General features: G+C 38.9%; 1 protein-coding gene across 1 annotated transcript; it reads left to right on the forward strand.

The window, feature by feature from the left end:
* The first annotated feature begins 9,405 nt into the window (after nucleotides 1-9,405).
* Nucleotides 9,406-16,731, forward strand: fkh (fork head). The gene is given in 1 exon segment (XM_067762361.1): nucleotides 9,406-16,731. A coding segment is annotated over 1 exon segment (2,166 nt). The 5' UTR covers nucleotides 9,406-10,331; the 3' UTR covers nucleotides 12,498-16,731.
* The last annotated feature ends 2,331 nt before the right edge of the window (nucleotides 16,732-19,062 follow it).

Raw genomic sequence — 19,062 nt, forward strand, 5'->3', positions numbered from 1 at the left:
GGGGAGGGCAGAGTTAGACAGAAAAAGCTTATTAAAATGTATGCAGATAGACCAAATTTAGGGCAGAACAATGTCTGCCGGTTCTGCTAGTATATTATATATATATAGTATATATATATATATATATTTTCGCAATTTCAGCCCCATTTTAACAGCTAGAAGCTTCAAATTTCACCAAATGCTTACGTATATAGCGTATATTGTTGAAAAAATTATAGAGATCGGTGGTATATATATTATATACCCCATATGAACTGTCATTTTTGCCCCTTTTTTACGGCTAGAAGCTTCAAAATTCATCAAATTTCATCAAGTAGTTACGCTTACGTCATATATTCTTGAAATACGTGATTCGTAGTCATAGTTTTTACATGCAGACCACAAAAAACCTGAAACTTTGCATCCTCACACAAAGTACCTACCTATTTTTTATTTTATACTTATCTTAAAAATCGTTTAGGTATGTACATCTGTTCACTATATATTTCTTATCTTATACATCCGATTATTTGGAGATTACGAACGGGATACGATTATTTTTCAGCCCCATTCATGAAAGGTATGAAGTCTTCGGCACAGCCGAATACAGTCCCCTCCTTACTTGTTATTAACTGCAACAAACCTTTAGGTGTTCTCGCAGAAATAGAATGCTCGGCCGCGATGTCAGATTTTAAAAAATGCGCCAAATGAACGCATTCTTCTGCAAAAGTTTCTTCTAAATCAGTGGCATATAGTTGTTTTAACTCATTTGCTTTGCTTCTAATAAATTCGAAGAGCTAGTTGCTGTATGGAGGGCCAATGGAGAGCTGGTTAAGGACAACATTTGTCGCCTCCGTTGGACAAGATCTAGGTGCTGCCCGCTGAATTTTGCTTAGTTTTTTGATGCTGTATTGTATGTCCAGTGCTATTTCCTACGTTTATTTCTTTCGTTATTTCGTATTCTGCGGCCACCGTGGTGTGATCGTAGCGTGCTCCGTCTATCACACCGTATGCCCTGGGTTCAACTCCCGGGCAAAGCAACATCAAAATTTTAGAAATAAAATTTTTCAATTAGAAGAAAATTTTTCTAAGCGGGTTCGCCCCTCGGCAGTGTCTGGCAAGCGCTCCGAGTGTATTTCTGCCATGAAAAGCTCTCAGTGAAAACTCATCTGCCGTGCAGATGCCGTTCGGAGTCGGCATAAAACATGTAGGTCCCGTCCGGCCAATTTGTAGGGAAAAATCAAGAGGAGCACGACGTAAATTGGAAGAGAAGCTCGGCCTTAGATCTCTTCGGAGGTTATCGCGCCTTAAATTTATTTATTTATTTTATTATTTCGTATTCTGCTACCTTGCGAAATACACGTTGCAGCAAAAATTCTGAAATATATCCTCTTTTCCTTAAACTCAAACTTATCAGGCTATTGTCTGGTTGTAAATGGATTATGGATGGTTTCGGTTTTTCTATTACTTATCTATTTAAACATGATTGCCTTGACTTATTTGCTTGCTCAGCTATTATGCGTGCCATGAATGTGTAATATACAAACATACATACCTAAACTATTAAAATAGAACAACTTAAATCTGCACATTAGGGCATTACTCAATTTAGAGACTGCGCTATTTGGAAATAAGCTAACGACCTGGGTAGATATCTTGAAAATATTTTGGGAAATCGAAGGTTGTGATAATTTTTGTTCTTTTTTTAATCTGTGTGTATGAATGCTTATCTCATTAACGAATCTATATATATTTGGACTTATGATCCATAGAAGTTTGTTTCATAGAAATTTTTGGTATCGGAAACATGTGTAAAAAGGATTTAACCACCCTAATGTACATACATGCATTTTTATTTAACAAACATTTTCTAAACGACCGTCCCAAACTTCATTTTGGCCGCATATGGGTGTTCTGTTTATACTTTTGCATTTATGTGGTTTACACCAAAAATTACTTTTATCAGACTTAACCCTTTCGTTGCATTGTTCTGTTAATTGTTTAAATAATCGCAACAACTTAGGGATGGTTATTAGTTCTTTTGTTTTATTATGTTTATGAATGTGTTTGCATCCTCTTTTATGTATTTTGGTATATATGAATGTGCGTAAAATGAAACTATACCTGGAATGCCAAAAATCTAGACGTAAAGTGAGCTAACTCAAAATACTTAAATTTTGAATTATACATAACATCAAATTTTTTGACGCATAAGCTCACGACACTCGTTCAGCCGCTTGCATGCTACGCGTCCCCTATATGGTCGCCAAGCCTAAAAACTACCCACTGGAAGAAGCAACAGGCCTGCCAAAGTACTGCTCTCAGAACTGCCTCGGGCTGTCTTCTTATGTCCCCAGAACACCATCTACATAATGAGGCGAGAATACTCCCCATCAGGGAGAGAAATGAGATGCTAACCAAACAGTTCCTGTTTAATACCCAGAAACCTGTGACTCCCAACAGACATCTGATTGATGAGCCAACACCGCCTAGGGGCTTAAGGAGTCATCTCCGTAAGCATTATGAGGAAATACGGCATCTGAGAACTCAGCCGTATGAAGCAAAAAAACACAAGCAGGTCCTCAGTGAACTCCACAAACAGGCGCCGGATCTTTATGCCAGGAATTGCCCGGCGAATCCAGTACTCAAAGAACAGTACCCAAAACTTGCGGAAGAGGAACGCATACTCCCCAGGGAAACGCGAGTGACTCTAGCTCAACTTAGTTCTGGATACTGTAACAGGCTAAACGCTTACCTATCCAGAATCAACGCCGACATACAAAATGTATGCCTCGCTTGCAATGTGTCCCCACATGACACCAACCATCTCTTTAATTGTAATGTGGAACCAACGCCTCTAACACCCCTCTCATTATGGTCCACCCTTGTTGAAACTGCAAGTTTCCTTGGACTCCCGTTAGAGGACATTAATGACTATTTGTGATCGGTCGCACTTTTAGGTGGGGCGAAGCACTGCTACAACAACAACAACACTTGGTTGTAGCTTACACTGGGTTGAAAAAGAAAGTTGAAAAAGAATGTTGAAAGGGTTTCGGAGAAATGAAAAAAAAAAATGTATCCCTGCAAATACAATCGGAATCGTCGTTTTAGTGTAGCTCGGTTATTTTAGTTTTTATTAGCCCAATAGTTCCTTTCACTGATCCCTTCGGCTCTGCAGCTGTTGTCGTATAGTTTTGTCTGCAAAAGCAGTTATAACCCCTTAAACTATGTGTCTTGCTTCACAAAACTATGAAAGATTGAAAAACCAAGTTACAAAAAAAAAAAAACTATTTCGGCAGTATTTGCAATTTGTTTTTCGTCTTATCCTAGGTTATCGAAAGACCCCCGTTCTTCACCCATTTATCTATATCTAAGAAGCCAGAACTTACTGTCGCATGTGCTTAGGTCATAATAATATCGACGGCATATGCCAGAAATTCCACGCCCTTAGTCGATATATTTAAATCTGCTGTTATAATTATTTCTGCATCATAAGGTTGAGGAAGTCACACGATAAGGAGTCTAGTCTGAAGCCTCATTTGTTTTAGAGTTTCTTGGAGAAATCCTTCCCAATCCTTACGGAGGTGATTCGGTTTCTTAACGCCATTTGACAAATCTATATAAGTTTTGCAGAAACTCAAATTCAAACTTATCATTATATAAGGCAATTAATTTTCGCACCGCCCAAAGCTGCTCTGAAGCCGACGCAGAGGTAAAGCGTGTCAAATCACTTGTTTAAATCTCGCGCATTGTGAAAATCTGGTATATAGCAGATTTACCATGTCTGGACATGCATTGTTAAGGTCCAATCAATTCTACGCCTTTGGGTCTCAGTGTTGCACACAACACCCTGTATCGAACTTTTTATGCTTCCATACTTACTGTTGGCCAAGCAATTTCTTTGGAAAAGCTGGAGATCTATAAAAGGAAGCTTCATGCTCAGTATGTTTCAAGACAAATCAAGTAATAAAACACTTCCATCCTTCGATTTATAGAAGTGGTACATTGGGGCTAAGTTGATGGCGTACAATAATATCGGGTTTTTGAAGGTGGCTAGAAGGAGTTGTTCAAAACTCCGAGAAGCAAGCCATGTGCGCATGGCTTGAGGTGGTGCGTGAAGCGGATATACTTCGGTTACCAAAGGACGAAGTTGCGCTACTCCGTATGCAGAACCCAATTATACTGACATAGAATTTTAAGGTACTCCTCTTATCATGCTTTTGATTTAGGCCTAGTCAGTGATAGCAGATGAAGGGCATATGGGTTTTATGCTCGTGGCCTGCACTTGCCAGGCTAAGACTCTAGCTATAACGATTGAATCAGATATCAGATTTACATAGAAGTTGCAAATGGCATAGGCCTTAGAAAGGTTTCTAGTTTCCAAGCGGAGATAGGTATTTTATAACACTGGTAGTGCCGGAGTAGGCACTTACCCTAGAATCCGGCTGTATTGCAAGGCAGACACCACCAAAATAGATGGAGAGGCCAGAAGAAGGAGGGCGCAAATGTAATAGATGCGAGTCCCTATTTTGTTATATACCGCAGAAAATTTTCAATTTTTCTGCTTTTATATTTTTTGAATATTTTCTGTCATGTGTCTTGTTTTAAAAAAATTTGCAGAAAAAACTTTAAAGTAGAATACCACAAATTAGAAAGGAAACTTAAGTGGGATCTAAAACTGGACTCAAATGAAAGATTCTAATGCAGCATTGTTTACATAAAATTTAAGCAAATCTTTATATAATTTTTAGTTCATAGCGCTTCATGAATACTACCAACTCATATGGAAGACAGCACGGCTAGTTCTCATTCCAAAAGGGAAAGGATAAACCAATTCTTCATCGCCTTACCGCACACTGCAGAAAAATTGCTGGAGAGCCTCCTGAAGTAACGCCTCCTGAGAGTATTAGAGGACTGAAGAATAATTCCTCGCCGATAGCATGTCTCCCGGAGAGGGCACTCTACCATAGATGCTATAGCAGAAGTGATAGACGCAGTCAAAAAACCTAGACAGCGTGCTACAAAGCAAGACTGATAGTCTTGCTTGTCTCGTTGGACGTCAAAAACGCCTTTAACTCAGTCAGGTGGCCGACAACTTTCAAGGTACTGCAATATTTTTTAGAAATCTTAAGGGACCACCCGAGAGACTGGTATTTAATGTATGAAACTACTCACGGCCAAAGAAAGGCATATTTAACAGACGGAGAAGGCCAGGGTTCGGTACTATGTATCGATCTCTGGAATATCCCTTAACACAGTTTTACTCCATTGGACATGTCGGAAAGCACCTTCCTCATCGCTTTTGCAGACGACGTGGCAGCATAACAGCACCAATCTGCAAGCTGGCACAGCTGAAACTAAATCAGATCATGCGTAGTGTAAATAGGTGAATGGCTGACAACAGTCTCTAGCTAGCAACAGCAAAAATGGATTCATTTTCTCAGTGCACATACGAGGAGCCTGCGAAAGGGCTTGGTAAAATAATGGCTAACACTGGCGGTCCAAAGCGATGTCAAAGGAAGCTGCTTGCATCGGCCTCGCAATCTATACTCTCGCAGAAATCTGTGCGAACACAATGAAATACCGGAAGAACTGAAAAACCCATACATCGGTCCAAGGCAGAGAGACAATGCGAATAGCGGGAATCATACTGATATATCTTCTCACTGAGGAAATTAAAGCAATTTACGACAGCGGGACGGAAGGGAGTAGAGCTGCTTTTGTCATACTGGCGCGAGAAGAATAGATTCCACGCTGGCAAAAAACAGTCGAGCAACAGCAACGTAGAAAATTGGACAAGGTAACTAATTCCTGAATTGAACCCATGGTTGGGACGACCACACGGGGAAGTCAACTTTTAGCTTACTCAGTCTCTAACCAGACACGGTTACTTCTATAAATATATGCATAGAATGGGCAGAGTTGAAAAGCCGAACTGCTTGCACCTTGGAAAATTAGACGCAACACCCTCTTCGAATGTGAGCACTGCGCCGAACAGCGAAGGAGAGTTTTTGTTGTTGTTGTAGTAAAGATGAAGACACTCCCCGAAGTTTTGGGGAGTATTATCGATGTTGATCGTTTTCCGGTACATTCCGGTAACAAAGCACCATTAAGTAACTACCGCGATCATCTCGGGAGCGATTAATATGACCACTTTAAACTTCTAGACCATTTTCTATGGATACGGTCAGCACATATACGAGGCCTATACTTCTCAGCAAACGAGAAGATTTGATGCCCATCCCAAATATTTATTGAGAAACCACTGTCGGGTATAGTGGGGCTATCTTAGAGATACTTATTATTTGAACTTATTGTTTCAGCTCACCCAATGTGGGATATTAACTATAGACTTTGGCTGAATATAGATTGGGAAACTACCTTTACAATTTTCAAAATATATATAAGAATGATGTTGGAGATCAATAGAGAATAAGTTTCTCAGAGGCTAGAGAATAATTGGAAAATAAAGTTTTAAATAAAATAGAGAGCTTTGAGTTTCACAAAATTTCTCAAAGATTGGATAAGAACTTAAGAACTATAAAGTTCTAAAAGGTTGAAGAATAGTTTGACAATTATGTTGAATATTAATTCGAAAACTGGAAATGTCTCGCATTCAATGCTTGTTGGATAGTTGAAAAAATGGTAGCTCTTAAATACAAAAAAAAATTTGGTAGCCTTGGGCCATTTTGGTTAACTTTTTGGAGGTTCTGTAATGTAAGGCTAACTAACTCGGCCTCGTTTTACTTTTTGACTCCTTTTGCTATCACTAGTAACCTTGCTTTTAGTGGGAGATGAGCAGATTTAACAAAGTTTAAATTTAACTTAGAGCGCACTTAATTGTTCTTAAAGCTATGTTTCTTCAACAGGCCGAACCGACGGTTCATGACTACGCGCAAAACATTACCCACATCGGTACAGGATTTTTCTAATGGTTTAGGATATCGTGTTAGATACAAAAATTTATATATTTGTATTTTATTTGCATTTAACTATGTTATTTTTACAATATTTTTTATGTGTTTTGACTATTGTTTAGTTTCGCTTTTTTTGGCTTGCTTAATACGGCCGTGTATCAGGAACTTATTCGCATTGCTTCAAATGCGTAGTCAATTACGATTAATGTTTGTCGATGGTTTTCATTTCGAATAAAATTAATTGGCTTAACATACATTCATACATAGGGACATATGTATGTATGTATGTATATAAATGTTTAAGTTAATAGATAATCTGGACTGTTTATGTCAAATATTTCTGGCTGACCTCGGCACTCAGGCACTAACACTTTCAATATTGAATTTATTTAGCATAGTTAATTAAACCACCGATCCACCGATAACACGTAGCACAGCATAGCACAGCACACATATGTAATTGTATAAGAATAATAGCAATAATCATAAATAATGTCCACCAGCAATTACAGCAATCATTATTTAGTAGTCAGTGATAATCATTAAAGAAGTCGCACCGCATACAATGGCTAATCGATTATAATGAAGCGTTCAAGCTATTTTGATGACTTTTACAATGCGCCCGGCGTCATAAACAATGCACCATGTAACGCGCGACACGAGACGTAATGAACAGTGACGCGCTTGTGTTGTTTCGTTATACGCGCCTCAAAACGTTTGCACTTATGGCATCGATTGTGACATTGGTATAGCTTTACCTTAACCTCAAAAATGGCACATTCCAGTTCGAAAATTTGAACACAAGGCGATTGCATTAAAAATTCAATAAAAAAAATCAAAAACAACAACAACTATTTACACAAGAGTGAAAAAACGTTAAACAAAACTCAAGCAGCGACAGTGAGTACAACAGTAAGGAGGTGATGAATAAAAAGAAGAAGCATACACATAAAAGAAACTGAAATAATACAGCAAAAAGTTGTAATTGCGGTTGAATAGAAAGCAACAACAAATATGTAAGTCTCATACAAATTTTCAATTCAAATCAAATGCGACCCTTTTTGCATTTTCATTTTACATCTGCTGCCATTGCTGTAGCAGCTGCTGCTGGTACGCCATGTCAAAAGTGATTATCTGAGTGCTGCAGTAGCTAAAAATATGCTCTAACTTCGAGCTTTTTTTTCAGCGAGGATTAATTTTGCCATAGCGCTCTCTATGCGGCATGTTCCACGACGCGTCCACAGCAAACTTTGCAGTTATTATTAGATATTGGCGCGCGTTCCCCGACTGATTTGATATTGGAAAGCGCTGGATATTGCAGTGGCGCTTCGAATGGAAATCAAAGTGAGAATTCGAAATAATATTCGAAAGGGAAAAAAACTGGGGTGTGTAATGTTATAGAAAGTTATGAATGACGCATACGGAGAGAGCGCACTTATCGATTGCAGTAAACTGATGGCTAAAAAGGCGGAGGTGGGCTCAGTGCTTTGGGTGCTACGACGGCGGTGACCTCAAAAACATCGCAATAAAAACGAGAACTGCAATTTTTTTATTAGCATTTTAAAGCGCGTTCAACAAAATGTAGGCGCATTGCATGAAAGCGCATTGACGCTTATAATGGAGATATCCAATTGAGTATTCACATTCACAAAATACAATGGAATATGTCAAACTGTCAGAGAGTGCGCTATTGGAAAGTGGTTGGGGCACGTGCGTGTGTTTTGTGGCGCGTGTGCCCGTACATCTGAAGGAATATGAGCGATGTGGCGCGTAACAAATGTAGGCGTGTCACACGCCAGAACTCCACCCACATCGTTGTCTTGGCAACCGATAAGGTGCGCACATACACACACTAACACAAGAGCACGTTATCCGGTTATACAATATATACTTAAAAAACAACAACTAATAGCCAATACGCGTGCGCTGTGTGTATAGCATAACTTGTATGGCGTACGTTTAATGCTTAATTTTCACATGCATATCGGCAGTATTTTCTTGTGTGCTAGTATGTGTATAAATCTGTGTGTTTGCATCTGCACAGCGCTATGTGTACGCAAGAGAGCTACTTGAAGCGCGCGCTAGCTGCGCTATATAGTTGTCTCGCTTTTGAGCGCTTGCTAGAAAGTGTGGGGTGCGCGCTGAGTTGGTACCATTCAGCGCGCATACACTTTCAGGAAAGTGACGTGTAATGATTAAATGTGCCGCAAACTGGTTTTTCTTTAATGTGAAGACTCATTTTGCTACCACCAAGGTGTGGAGTGCGTCCACACACACATACTAATACAGGCGCGCGTTCTTATGCATGGCGTTTTCTGTGCATTGCAAATATATATTTTGTGAACGCGCCTCTGTATTGGTGCTATCGGTCACTATAGAGCGCGTTACTGGTTTATGTTTTGTTTTTTGCCTTTGTCGCTGCTGCCGCTTACCGTCGTCGCTTCATATTTTTGTTAGTAAGCCAAATAGTAAGCAGACATTCCCCTCTGCAAACAGTCACATTGAAGAGCTCAAGCCAAAGAGTACTCGAGCGCGCACAGCTGCCGGAAAAGTAGTAGAAACGGACAACCGAATTGTTTTGTGTAAACCGCCTGAGTCAAGTTACAAAACGTTACTTCGGTGGATATGTTTCTATAACGATTTCTAGATCCATTGTTTGTCTGATTACATTGTCCAATTATAGTGCATGGCTAGCGCGTTTGACGCGGCGACACGTTCATACGCACAACAGAAGCGAAAAAATTTCGTGTAAACGATCAACGAAATTTCAAATATTATTAGTGTGTGTTTGAAAATCGTTATAGTGACCGCGCGAATAGAAAGAATATTATTGACACGATAAGAAAATTACCAAAACCAATAAATTTGTTTTGAAAAAATTTAAAAAGTGCTTAGTAAAGCATACAGTGCAAGAAGTGCAAAGTGTGCTATTAAAATTATGTTAAAGAAGAGGGGCGCAAAATTGATTATTAGATATTTGAATTGAACAAATTGACAAAATTATCTGCGCCGAGTTTCTTGAAAAAAAAAAAAAACATTAGAAAAACAAAAGCGCTGTTACAGCCAGGTGCATGCGCGTTACAAAGCTCGTTTTCCACAGGTGAGAACTGGATGCGCTCAAGTAAATATGTAGCGAAAATAAAGGCGTTTCGAAGATAAAGTGAAAAAAATTTTAAGCGCATACGCTCAAAAAACAATAAAATTTTTAAAAAGTAAAATCTTTATTAAAAAAAATACGCGAAAATATTTAGAGTGCTCAAAAACACGCCAATTAACTACCAATCACGTGAAGCTAATAAGCGCACGCGCTATTCTTAGTACCGTCGGGTATTTTTTATTTTTCACGCGTGCAACAAATAAACAGCCGCCAACATAACGGCGCAATTGTTAAATAGTTTTCTGAAGGGATCGCCCCACCAGACGACGATCGACATCATGCAAAAGCTCTACTCCGAGGCGCCTACTCAAGGACCGCCGGTGAGTATGAGCAGTAGCGTCGGAGCTGGAAGCGGTGGTGGTGGTGGATCAAGCAGCGCTAACGGCGGCACAAACTCTGGTGGTGGCGGCGGCGGAGGAGGTGGAGGTGGCAGCGGCGGCGGTAACCACTCACATCCACATACCAATCATCCAACTAGCAATGGTGGCACAATGAGTCCACTAGCACGCAGCGCCTATACCGCAATGAATTCTATGGCCATGCCCGTCGGTGGCATGTCATCCGTGTCACCACAAACGGCCGCGTTTGGTGCACTCGAATCCGCAGCAGCTGTCGCTAGTATGAGCGGTGGCATGAGCGCCGCAGCTGCAATGAACTCGATGGCTGGTAATTGTATGACGCCCAGCTCGATGAGTTATGCCTCTATGGGTTCACCGCTGGGTAATATGGGCAATTGCATGGGTGCCGGCATGTCAACTATGGCTGCCATGGGTGGTTATTCCTCGATGGCGGCAGCAGCGAGTGCCCGCGAATTGGATGCAGGCTCACCGAATTCATTAAATCGCGCACGTATCGATAAGCCAACCACATACCGACGTAGCTATACACACGCCAAGCCGCCCTATTCATATATTTCGCTAATCACAATGGCGATACAAAATAATCCTTCACGTATGCTTACCCTCTCGGAAATTTATCAATTCATTATGGATTTATTTCCGTTTTATCGTCAGAATCAACAAAGATGGCAAAATTCCATACGTCATTCATTGTCGTTCAACGACTGTTTTGTGAAAATACCACGCACACCCGATAAGCCAGGTAAGGGGTCCTTCTGGACGCTACATCCAGATTCGGGCAATATGTTTGAGAATGGTTGTTATTTGCGACGTCAGAAACGTTTTAAGGATGAGAAGAAGGAAGCGTTGCGTCAACTACACAAAAGTCCATCACACAGTAGTCTCGATGCGACAAGTCCGGGTAAAAAGGATCATGAAGATTCGCATCATTTACATCATCACCACTCACGATTAGATGGTCATCAGCAGCATCATCACGCTAAAGATATAACCACCTCTGCAATTGGTGGACCGGGTAGTGTTCTCGGCAGTGCGGTGAGTCGTGATCAGTTGGCTATGATGCAAGCGAATGCCGAACTGTGTTTGGGTCAACAGGCGCAACATACGCCCAGTCATCATCATCAGCAACATCATCAGCTACAGCATGAAGAACTCTCTGCTATGGTGAATAGATGCCATCCATCGTTGATAAGCGATTATCATCCCTCCATGCATCATTTGAAGCAAGAACCAACCGGTTATACGCCATCCAGCCACCCGTTCTCGATCAATCGTCTGCTGCCTGAATCAAAGGCGGATATTAAAATGTATGATATGAGTCAATATCCCGGTTATAATGCACTTAGCCCATTGACGAACTCACACGCGGCCTTAGGACAGGATTCATACTATCAAAGTTTGGGTTATCATGCGCCAGCCGGTACGACTAGTTTGTGACATCACCAGTACCCATTGGCTTAAGGGCGTGCTGACCAGATGCTGCGCAATGTGAATATGAATGCCGCGACTGGTAGTAGCAGCATCTTTGGTAGTGCCGCCGCCGCTGCTGCAGTAGCAGCTGCCGGTCTTAACACGCTACACAACAGCAATATCGCAGGTAGTGGAAGTGGTGGCAGTGGCACCAGCAACAGCAATGGGAATACACACGATACAAATTTGGACCAATATTATCACACGCATACGCATCATTCTTCCGCTTCACATCACCACCATCATCATCATCAGTTGATGCAGCAACAGCAGCGAAAAGCCTATCTTAAGTCAATGCAACAACATTATCAACTACAACAACAGCCTAGCGCTACAAATAGCAGCGCCGGCGGTTCGAGCGCGCATAAGCTGAGCGCACAACAGCAACAATTGCTGCAAAGCCAATTGACGCCACCCGAATTACAAGATGAGGCATCGAATATTACAACAGATTTAAATGAAGAACAACAACTGCAATTGCAACAAGTAGCGCAGCAACAACAACAACAATTGTACAACAATTATCAACAATATGCGGCAGCAGCATCTTCGTACCGCAGCTGGAATCATGGATTAGCGCTTAATGGTGCAGCAGCTTTGCAAAATTTGCTGTAATGCTAGGCGCACTAAATGTCGTGTGTCGGCGACTATGTTGTAAACAAAGTGGAGCTTTATTTAGTGCACGCCGTTTAAGCGCAAAAATCATTTAGTGAAGCGGTAAGCTGAAAGCACTATTTACTGGAACGCAGGTCGAATTGTTTCACATTGCGATTTTACTGCAGCGCAAAGTAAATTTGTCTAAGCTCCAAGCATTAACATAAGTTAAGGTGCGAAATAGCGCACCAGGGTGTGTTTGGAACGCAGCAATTAGCATGTGTTTGCAGACGCGCGTGCGCTATCATCGGCATAAGCTAGGAGCGCGCATGCAACATCAATCAACGCATGAAACGCATAACATCAATAGAAGGTCTATTCGAGCGCATATAAGTCAGGCCTATTTTTGCAACCATTTGTGCAAATTAATGAACCGCCCACGCATGGGCGCAATGTACAATTAGCAGTGCCAAAGTTCAGCGCGTCATGTGGCATACAGCGGCGAGAGGTATTAACAGAAAGCGGCTGCGCAGGCGTGTTAACATAGCGATTAGTTGCTGACGACCATGTGATACGGTGCTCTCAACAAGGTGCAGCTTCAACTTTAGTAAAATGGCAGTAAACAAGGTTTGTTTTTGTTGTTATTTTTTTAAATATGTTAAGCAAACCGCATGCATTGTCACTGTAAATTTATACAAGATTAATTCTTAAATATTCTCTGCTAAAATTTCTTTATATAAAAACTCTGTTGCGAATTAATTTTATCTTCACTTTACAATTTGCCTCATTTGAGCTAAAATATGTGCTTGTATTTTTTTTTTTTTACTTCATGGCAACAGCAATCAAAAGTGATGTAGTTGTAAGCTAGTATGTTTTCCAATAACAAAAACAATAAAACCATATAAAAAAAACAAAAATGTTAAATTTGCTAAAAAATCATAAGCATTCCAATATTTGATATATTGATTATCGAAATAACACACTGTAACTTTAAGCACGCATGCAAATATGCTTCCTTGTGCGCGTTTTTTTTTTCTTTAAAGAAATTTCAATAATTTAGAAACCCTGGCAGGTTTCACAATTCGACATTCCAATTCCGTGCCATTTATATGATGAAAAAAAAAAAAACTAATAATGTATATATGTATTTAGTATGTATAGGTTGAACGCACGGGTGCAAATTTGTGTAATGATAAAAAAAAATTTCTAATGAAACAATGCCTAATATTTTTATACAAAAAGGTTTTTTATTATTCCTTAAGCACAGTAAATTAATTTCTAAATTTTTATTATCTCATTTAATAGTTTGATTTAAATATAATTTTAAATTAAATGATTTTTTTCCTTAGTTTTTAAGTGCATAAATATACAGTAGCGAGCACGATGATAGCAGTGGCAATTCTGATTAAATTTCGAAAAAAAACTTCTTTTTCTATTTTCGATATTTTAAAAAACAACGTCTATGAATTTTGTTACTAAAAATATACAAACCACAGTTTCAAAAAATTTTCGGTAAAATTTAAAAATTCGAGTAAGTTTTATGAAATTATTGGAACCTGTCGGCAAGGCAGCGCAAAATAAAAATTTAGAATTTTTATGAGCATACTTTTCAACATACCATGGCGGAACTACAAAAGGTGGCAGCATGGTGGACATACTTACTAACATAAATAAAAGTTCCATGTACTTTGTTTTTCTAAATTCGATGGGCTAATGTGAAAATCGCACTGCGACGGAAGTTGATGTATCAAATCAAAAAAAGTACAAAATCAGCTGTCCCGTGCAGCCACCTTGTATAGTTCCGCCATGCAACCTACATAAATTCAAATGTCAAATTTCAAAAACAAAAATATTGATTTTTCAATATCGTATATGCAAATATATGGCTATTGTCCATTCAAGTTAAGTAAATCATAGATCATAGAGCGATGATCTCTGCTGCGATTAAGGTCCGATCGATTGTACGTTACATATATCTCAACATCCCCACCGCTTCCTAAAATTAGTTATTTGAAACATACCCAATGTAACCGTGTTCAAGTTGAGATGAAAGCAAGCGTCCCTCTTCATGTCCTCCACGACGTTCGAAAGCCCTACAAGGTAGAGGCTCTGCATTTTCCTGTTCTGTGATCTAAGAATACTTTTCCTCCCATGACCGCTATCCTGTAGAAGCATGCATTTCTGAGTAAACTACAGTTTTGTATTGTTTGTATAAACAAAGAATAATTAGTTTTAAATTAACTCGCACAGTTTTGACAGCTTTTTGTCTAAATTATAGCAGTGCTAGAAAGTTCCAGTGGAATATTAGTTTAGGTCCCTAAAATTTAGGCAAACTAGTACCCAGCCTTAATATTTAAAATTGTCTGTGTGATACAAATATGTAGATATAGCGAGGTAGTTTCACTTCTTCTTCTCCGCCATTTTGACACTTTGATATAAACCGTGTTTTGGCATTCCCATTTGAATCAGCGCTACCAGATAATAAAAAATAAATGTCCTAAAACAATATTTTTGTTTGCAATTCTATTTGTCTTTCTCTCCGATTTTTTGATATTCAATAAGCTGTTCCGAGTTTCTTTACCACTATTGGATCTAAAGCCATTGCAAGGGTAGCCAGCTTGTAACTGGTGTGAGTGCTTAGCCAAACTCCACAACTGAGTCACTAGCACGCATGCATTGCGCGGTAGCCGCCTTACGGCAGCAAGGGGCGCTGCTGCCAGGAAGTGATTGATAACATAAAGTGGAATAACAGAGAGATAAGAGGCTCCGGCTTATTCATAGATTACAAAAGAAGAAAACGTCGCAATTTCCACAAAAAAGATAAACAAACCAACAAATCAGCTCCTCTGTTACTGACTGTGGCGTTAACACATCACTGGTATTCAGCAAGCAAGGTGCGAATGTTACAGGACAAACTAAAAAATCGCTTTACTTCTTCAATTCAGCACGTACAATATAATTAAATTGATAGGCTGAGCAATATTAGCACTTTAAATTAATCAAAGCAAGTTTCTCTAAACTTTGCACTGAATCCCCATGTGTGTTGAAGTCGCAGGATAAACCAAACTGGTTGCAGTATCAGAACAGTAGTACACCGAAATTGGAATCAAAGGTGCTTCGCATACATGCATTCTCCAGAACAAACCACCAGAACAAAAAAATACGTATTCGCTATGCCTGAAATGTTGGACGAGGACAAACATATCAATGTTGCGGCGAGTCTTAGAGATGAACGAACCCCCATTACAGTAAAATAGCGGTGAGCGAAGTCCTATCTACTACTGTGGAGGGTTCGGCGTGCTTCCAACACACTGAGCATGGCTCTGATCTGAAGGAAAGGATTCTGGAAAATTTTTAAAATATATTGCTACTTGTTATTCAAACAAAAATTATAGATTCTGTAGGTATCTTTGCACAAACTTCTGGCTTGCAGGTTTGTTCACCCAATAATAGAGTAAAGAATTGTTGAAGGGACAATGCTCTTTAAGCATTGTGTTTCTCACAACTAATATAGTTTATGTGAAATATAGTGAGCGGGTATACTTAAGTGTCCGCTTATACATTTGTGGGAACCAGTGGAATCGGACCACTAAAGCATATGTCCCTCATGCAACCGATTTTTTAGAACAGAGTTTGTTTGTCATAACTTCCTCCGTTTATCAGATAGAAGCTTTAAATTTCACCAAAGTTTTCGTATGTACCACATATTGTTGCCTGAAAAAATCGTTGAGTTGAAGACAGTCCCGTTCTTACTTTTTTGTACTATAATGGATGGGCTACAAAACGGCGTAATCGAAAAAAATTAGAAAATAAAAAGTTCAAATTTTGTAGATTTTTCTATTTTTTTTTTTTAAATGTTTTCCAGTTTGGCTTGCATGGTTTCAGTTGCCAAGTCAGAGCCATTTTTTTTAAAAATATTAGGGATAAATAAAAGAATTTAACTGTTAATACAACTGATATTTTCTTATTCGCTGCTGTAATATTTTGTTTCTTAATTTAAATTAATTAGTTATTTAGTAGATGTTATACGCCTAATATTATGCTATGTTCGCTGTAACACCGTGTGCAAGTGCAATTGATGTAATTTTACGAAAAAAATTAATATTAAAAAAAATTTATAAAATTTACTTTAATTTAGCAATTTGTTCATTGTCAATGAGCAAATCGAATTCGAATTGAAATGGAAATGAAAAAAAAAAATGGAAAAAAATGAATCTTCAGTAAAATTTTTTAATAAAATTTATTTTAAATATTACTTGCTATCTTTTTCTTCTTGATTTGGATATGTTTTAGGTTTTTTATTTTTTTTTTTTTGTGCTATAATCATATAATTAGTAATATCTCTCGTTGACATGCATTATCTTCCTATTTGTTGCTTTATGCTGATAAGAATTAAAATTTTTGTATGCGATTTGAGGTTTACGTTACCGTAAGGACAGTGATTTATGCATATCGTGTGGAGGTCCGTAATTTACCAACTTGACGAGACACCCCTTAAATTTTAGGTTTCAATGATTCACAACTCATGTATCAAAAGGGTTTAGAGAAAACATTCAACATGATTTTAGTCAAATATATCGCTCGTTACTCATCCATTAACTTGATTTGCTTGCCTTCAGTCCAGCGCCCGTATTACGTCTTACGATCAGTGGCTGAAAACCATTTTCACTCAAGCGATAACTATGCAACTGTCAAAACTTTTTTGAAAATTTTAACAAATAATGTGTCTAACGAGCACTATTTGTCGCTAGTTCAAATATGCCGTTAATCCAATCCTCCTTTTCAGAGCTATTGTGATTTAAAAAATGAGTTTCGATCACGGATCGTAATACGTAATACGGGCCCAGGTCTCTTCTTATCTAAGAGTCAGCGTGTAGTTTTTACTATGAGTTATTAAATGCTATCAATAAATTCTCTGAAGTTCGTTGAGGCAGGCCAGTTAAAGTTCGATTTGTCACAAAACCGGTAACGCCAGCTCAGCTAAACTCGCCTCTCCGTTCGTAGGTTCATTCTGGTTCGGATATAGGTAGTGCTTTAGTTTTGATTATAAGCTTGCTGCGAAAAGAGTTGCTAAACGAATTGAACAACTTTGCGTGAATATAGAGAGAAAGCTAGCCGTTGTACTTATGATCAAACAATTAAATTATACTCTCGTTATAATGCTTGCGGAGGTGATTCCTTATGTCGTCGTTCACCATTGTCGTGTCAGTAGATAATAGAACTAAAAGTCACGATCTGAGCCCAAAAGGCAATTTAAGATATTCAAGAGAACCCTAAGTAGGTGCGCAAGAAAGCCGAATTCATCTTACCTCCTAATTACTTCCTTACAAATTTTCTGATAGCTACTATTCCTGCAAGCCCCATCAAATAGAACATTTTGAGGGCTAACTAAGCCACATTTTTTTCTATATCTCAAAAATCCTATAAGATATTGAAATTTATTGTGCTCGTCAAGCCTCTGAAAATAAGTGTACCGAATTTTTTCGCAATCGGATTTATATTAAGGTATATGTAGAACAAGATTAGTTGGCAACCCTACTTAAATATGTTCGTCTTTAAATACTGAATAAAATTTCTTTCGTTTGATACCCATATTGGCGTGTGTCGTAAATTTAAAAAAAATTGCAAGTATGTGGGCACCTTGCAAATACCTCCTTATATGGCTGCACCTAGCAGATCCAATTTCATTCAAATCCGAAAACTTCTTCCTCTAGGCTAATACTAGAAGTTTTTAAAGACTTAAATTAATTGCTGCGTCGAGACCTGGCAGTTCAGCCGCGCCTAGTAGCGCTTTCTTCACGGCTCTGTTTCCCGCCTCTAAGACACTGCAGCAATCTGGCAGACTGCATGATCAACTTATTTCTGGATCGATACAGTAAGCAGCAGACCCAACCCCTTCCGTTAATTTTGAACCATCGGTATCAAACTAATTTTGTGAGAAACATGAAAATGTGGTCAGAATGATACCAAAAAATAAAAGAATATAATAAAAATTTTTGAGCCCAAATTTTTAAATTTTTTGAAGTAAAGTTTCCAAATAAGTAGCTAGCTACCACCCGGAAGAGTATGTGGGCTGTAAACAAATATGTTCCCTACCTGAGCCATCGAATCTAGAACATATCAAGTTATTTCTATCTAAATAGTTTCAAGCCGGGATTGAAATAAGTATGCTGAATGAAGCTACTAGCACTGCCACGGGATGTGTTCCTATGTCACCAAAACATCATCTACACAGTGAGGTGGGGAATGTCCCTATAAAGGAAGATACGTAACGCTGAACAAAAAGTTTCTGTTAAATACTCAGAGACCTGGGTATCCTAACAGACATCTGGTTGAGTAGGTTCTGCTCTCGAGTGACATAAGAAGTCTTATCCGCAAGCACTATGAAGAAAATCGGTACACAAGAACCCAGTAGTTTTAAGAAAACCATTAAGAGGCCTACAATCTCTTCGGCAAAGTCGTATGCTCGGCAGTTCTCAGAGCGCAATACCCTGTAATGTAGGCAGACTTCCTAGAGATATGTACGTCACTCCGGCACAACTTTTATTTCCATACTATGTTAGTTTAAATTTCTACTTATTCAAAT

The sequence above is a fragment of the Eurosta solidaginis genome, chromosome 1, assembly GCF_040869045.1.
Source record: "Eurosta solidaginis isolate ZX-2024a chromosome 1, ASM4086904v1, whole genome shotgun sequence".
Classification (NCBI taxonomy): domain Eukaryota; kingdom Metazoa; phylum Arthropoda; class Insecta; order Diptera; family Tephritidae; genus Eurosta; species Eurosta solidaginis.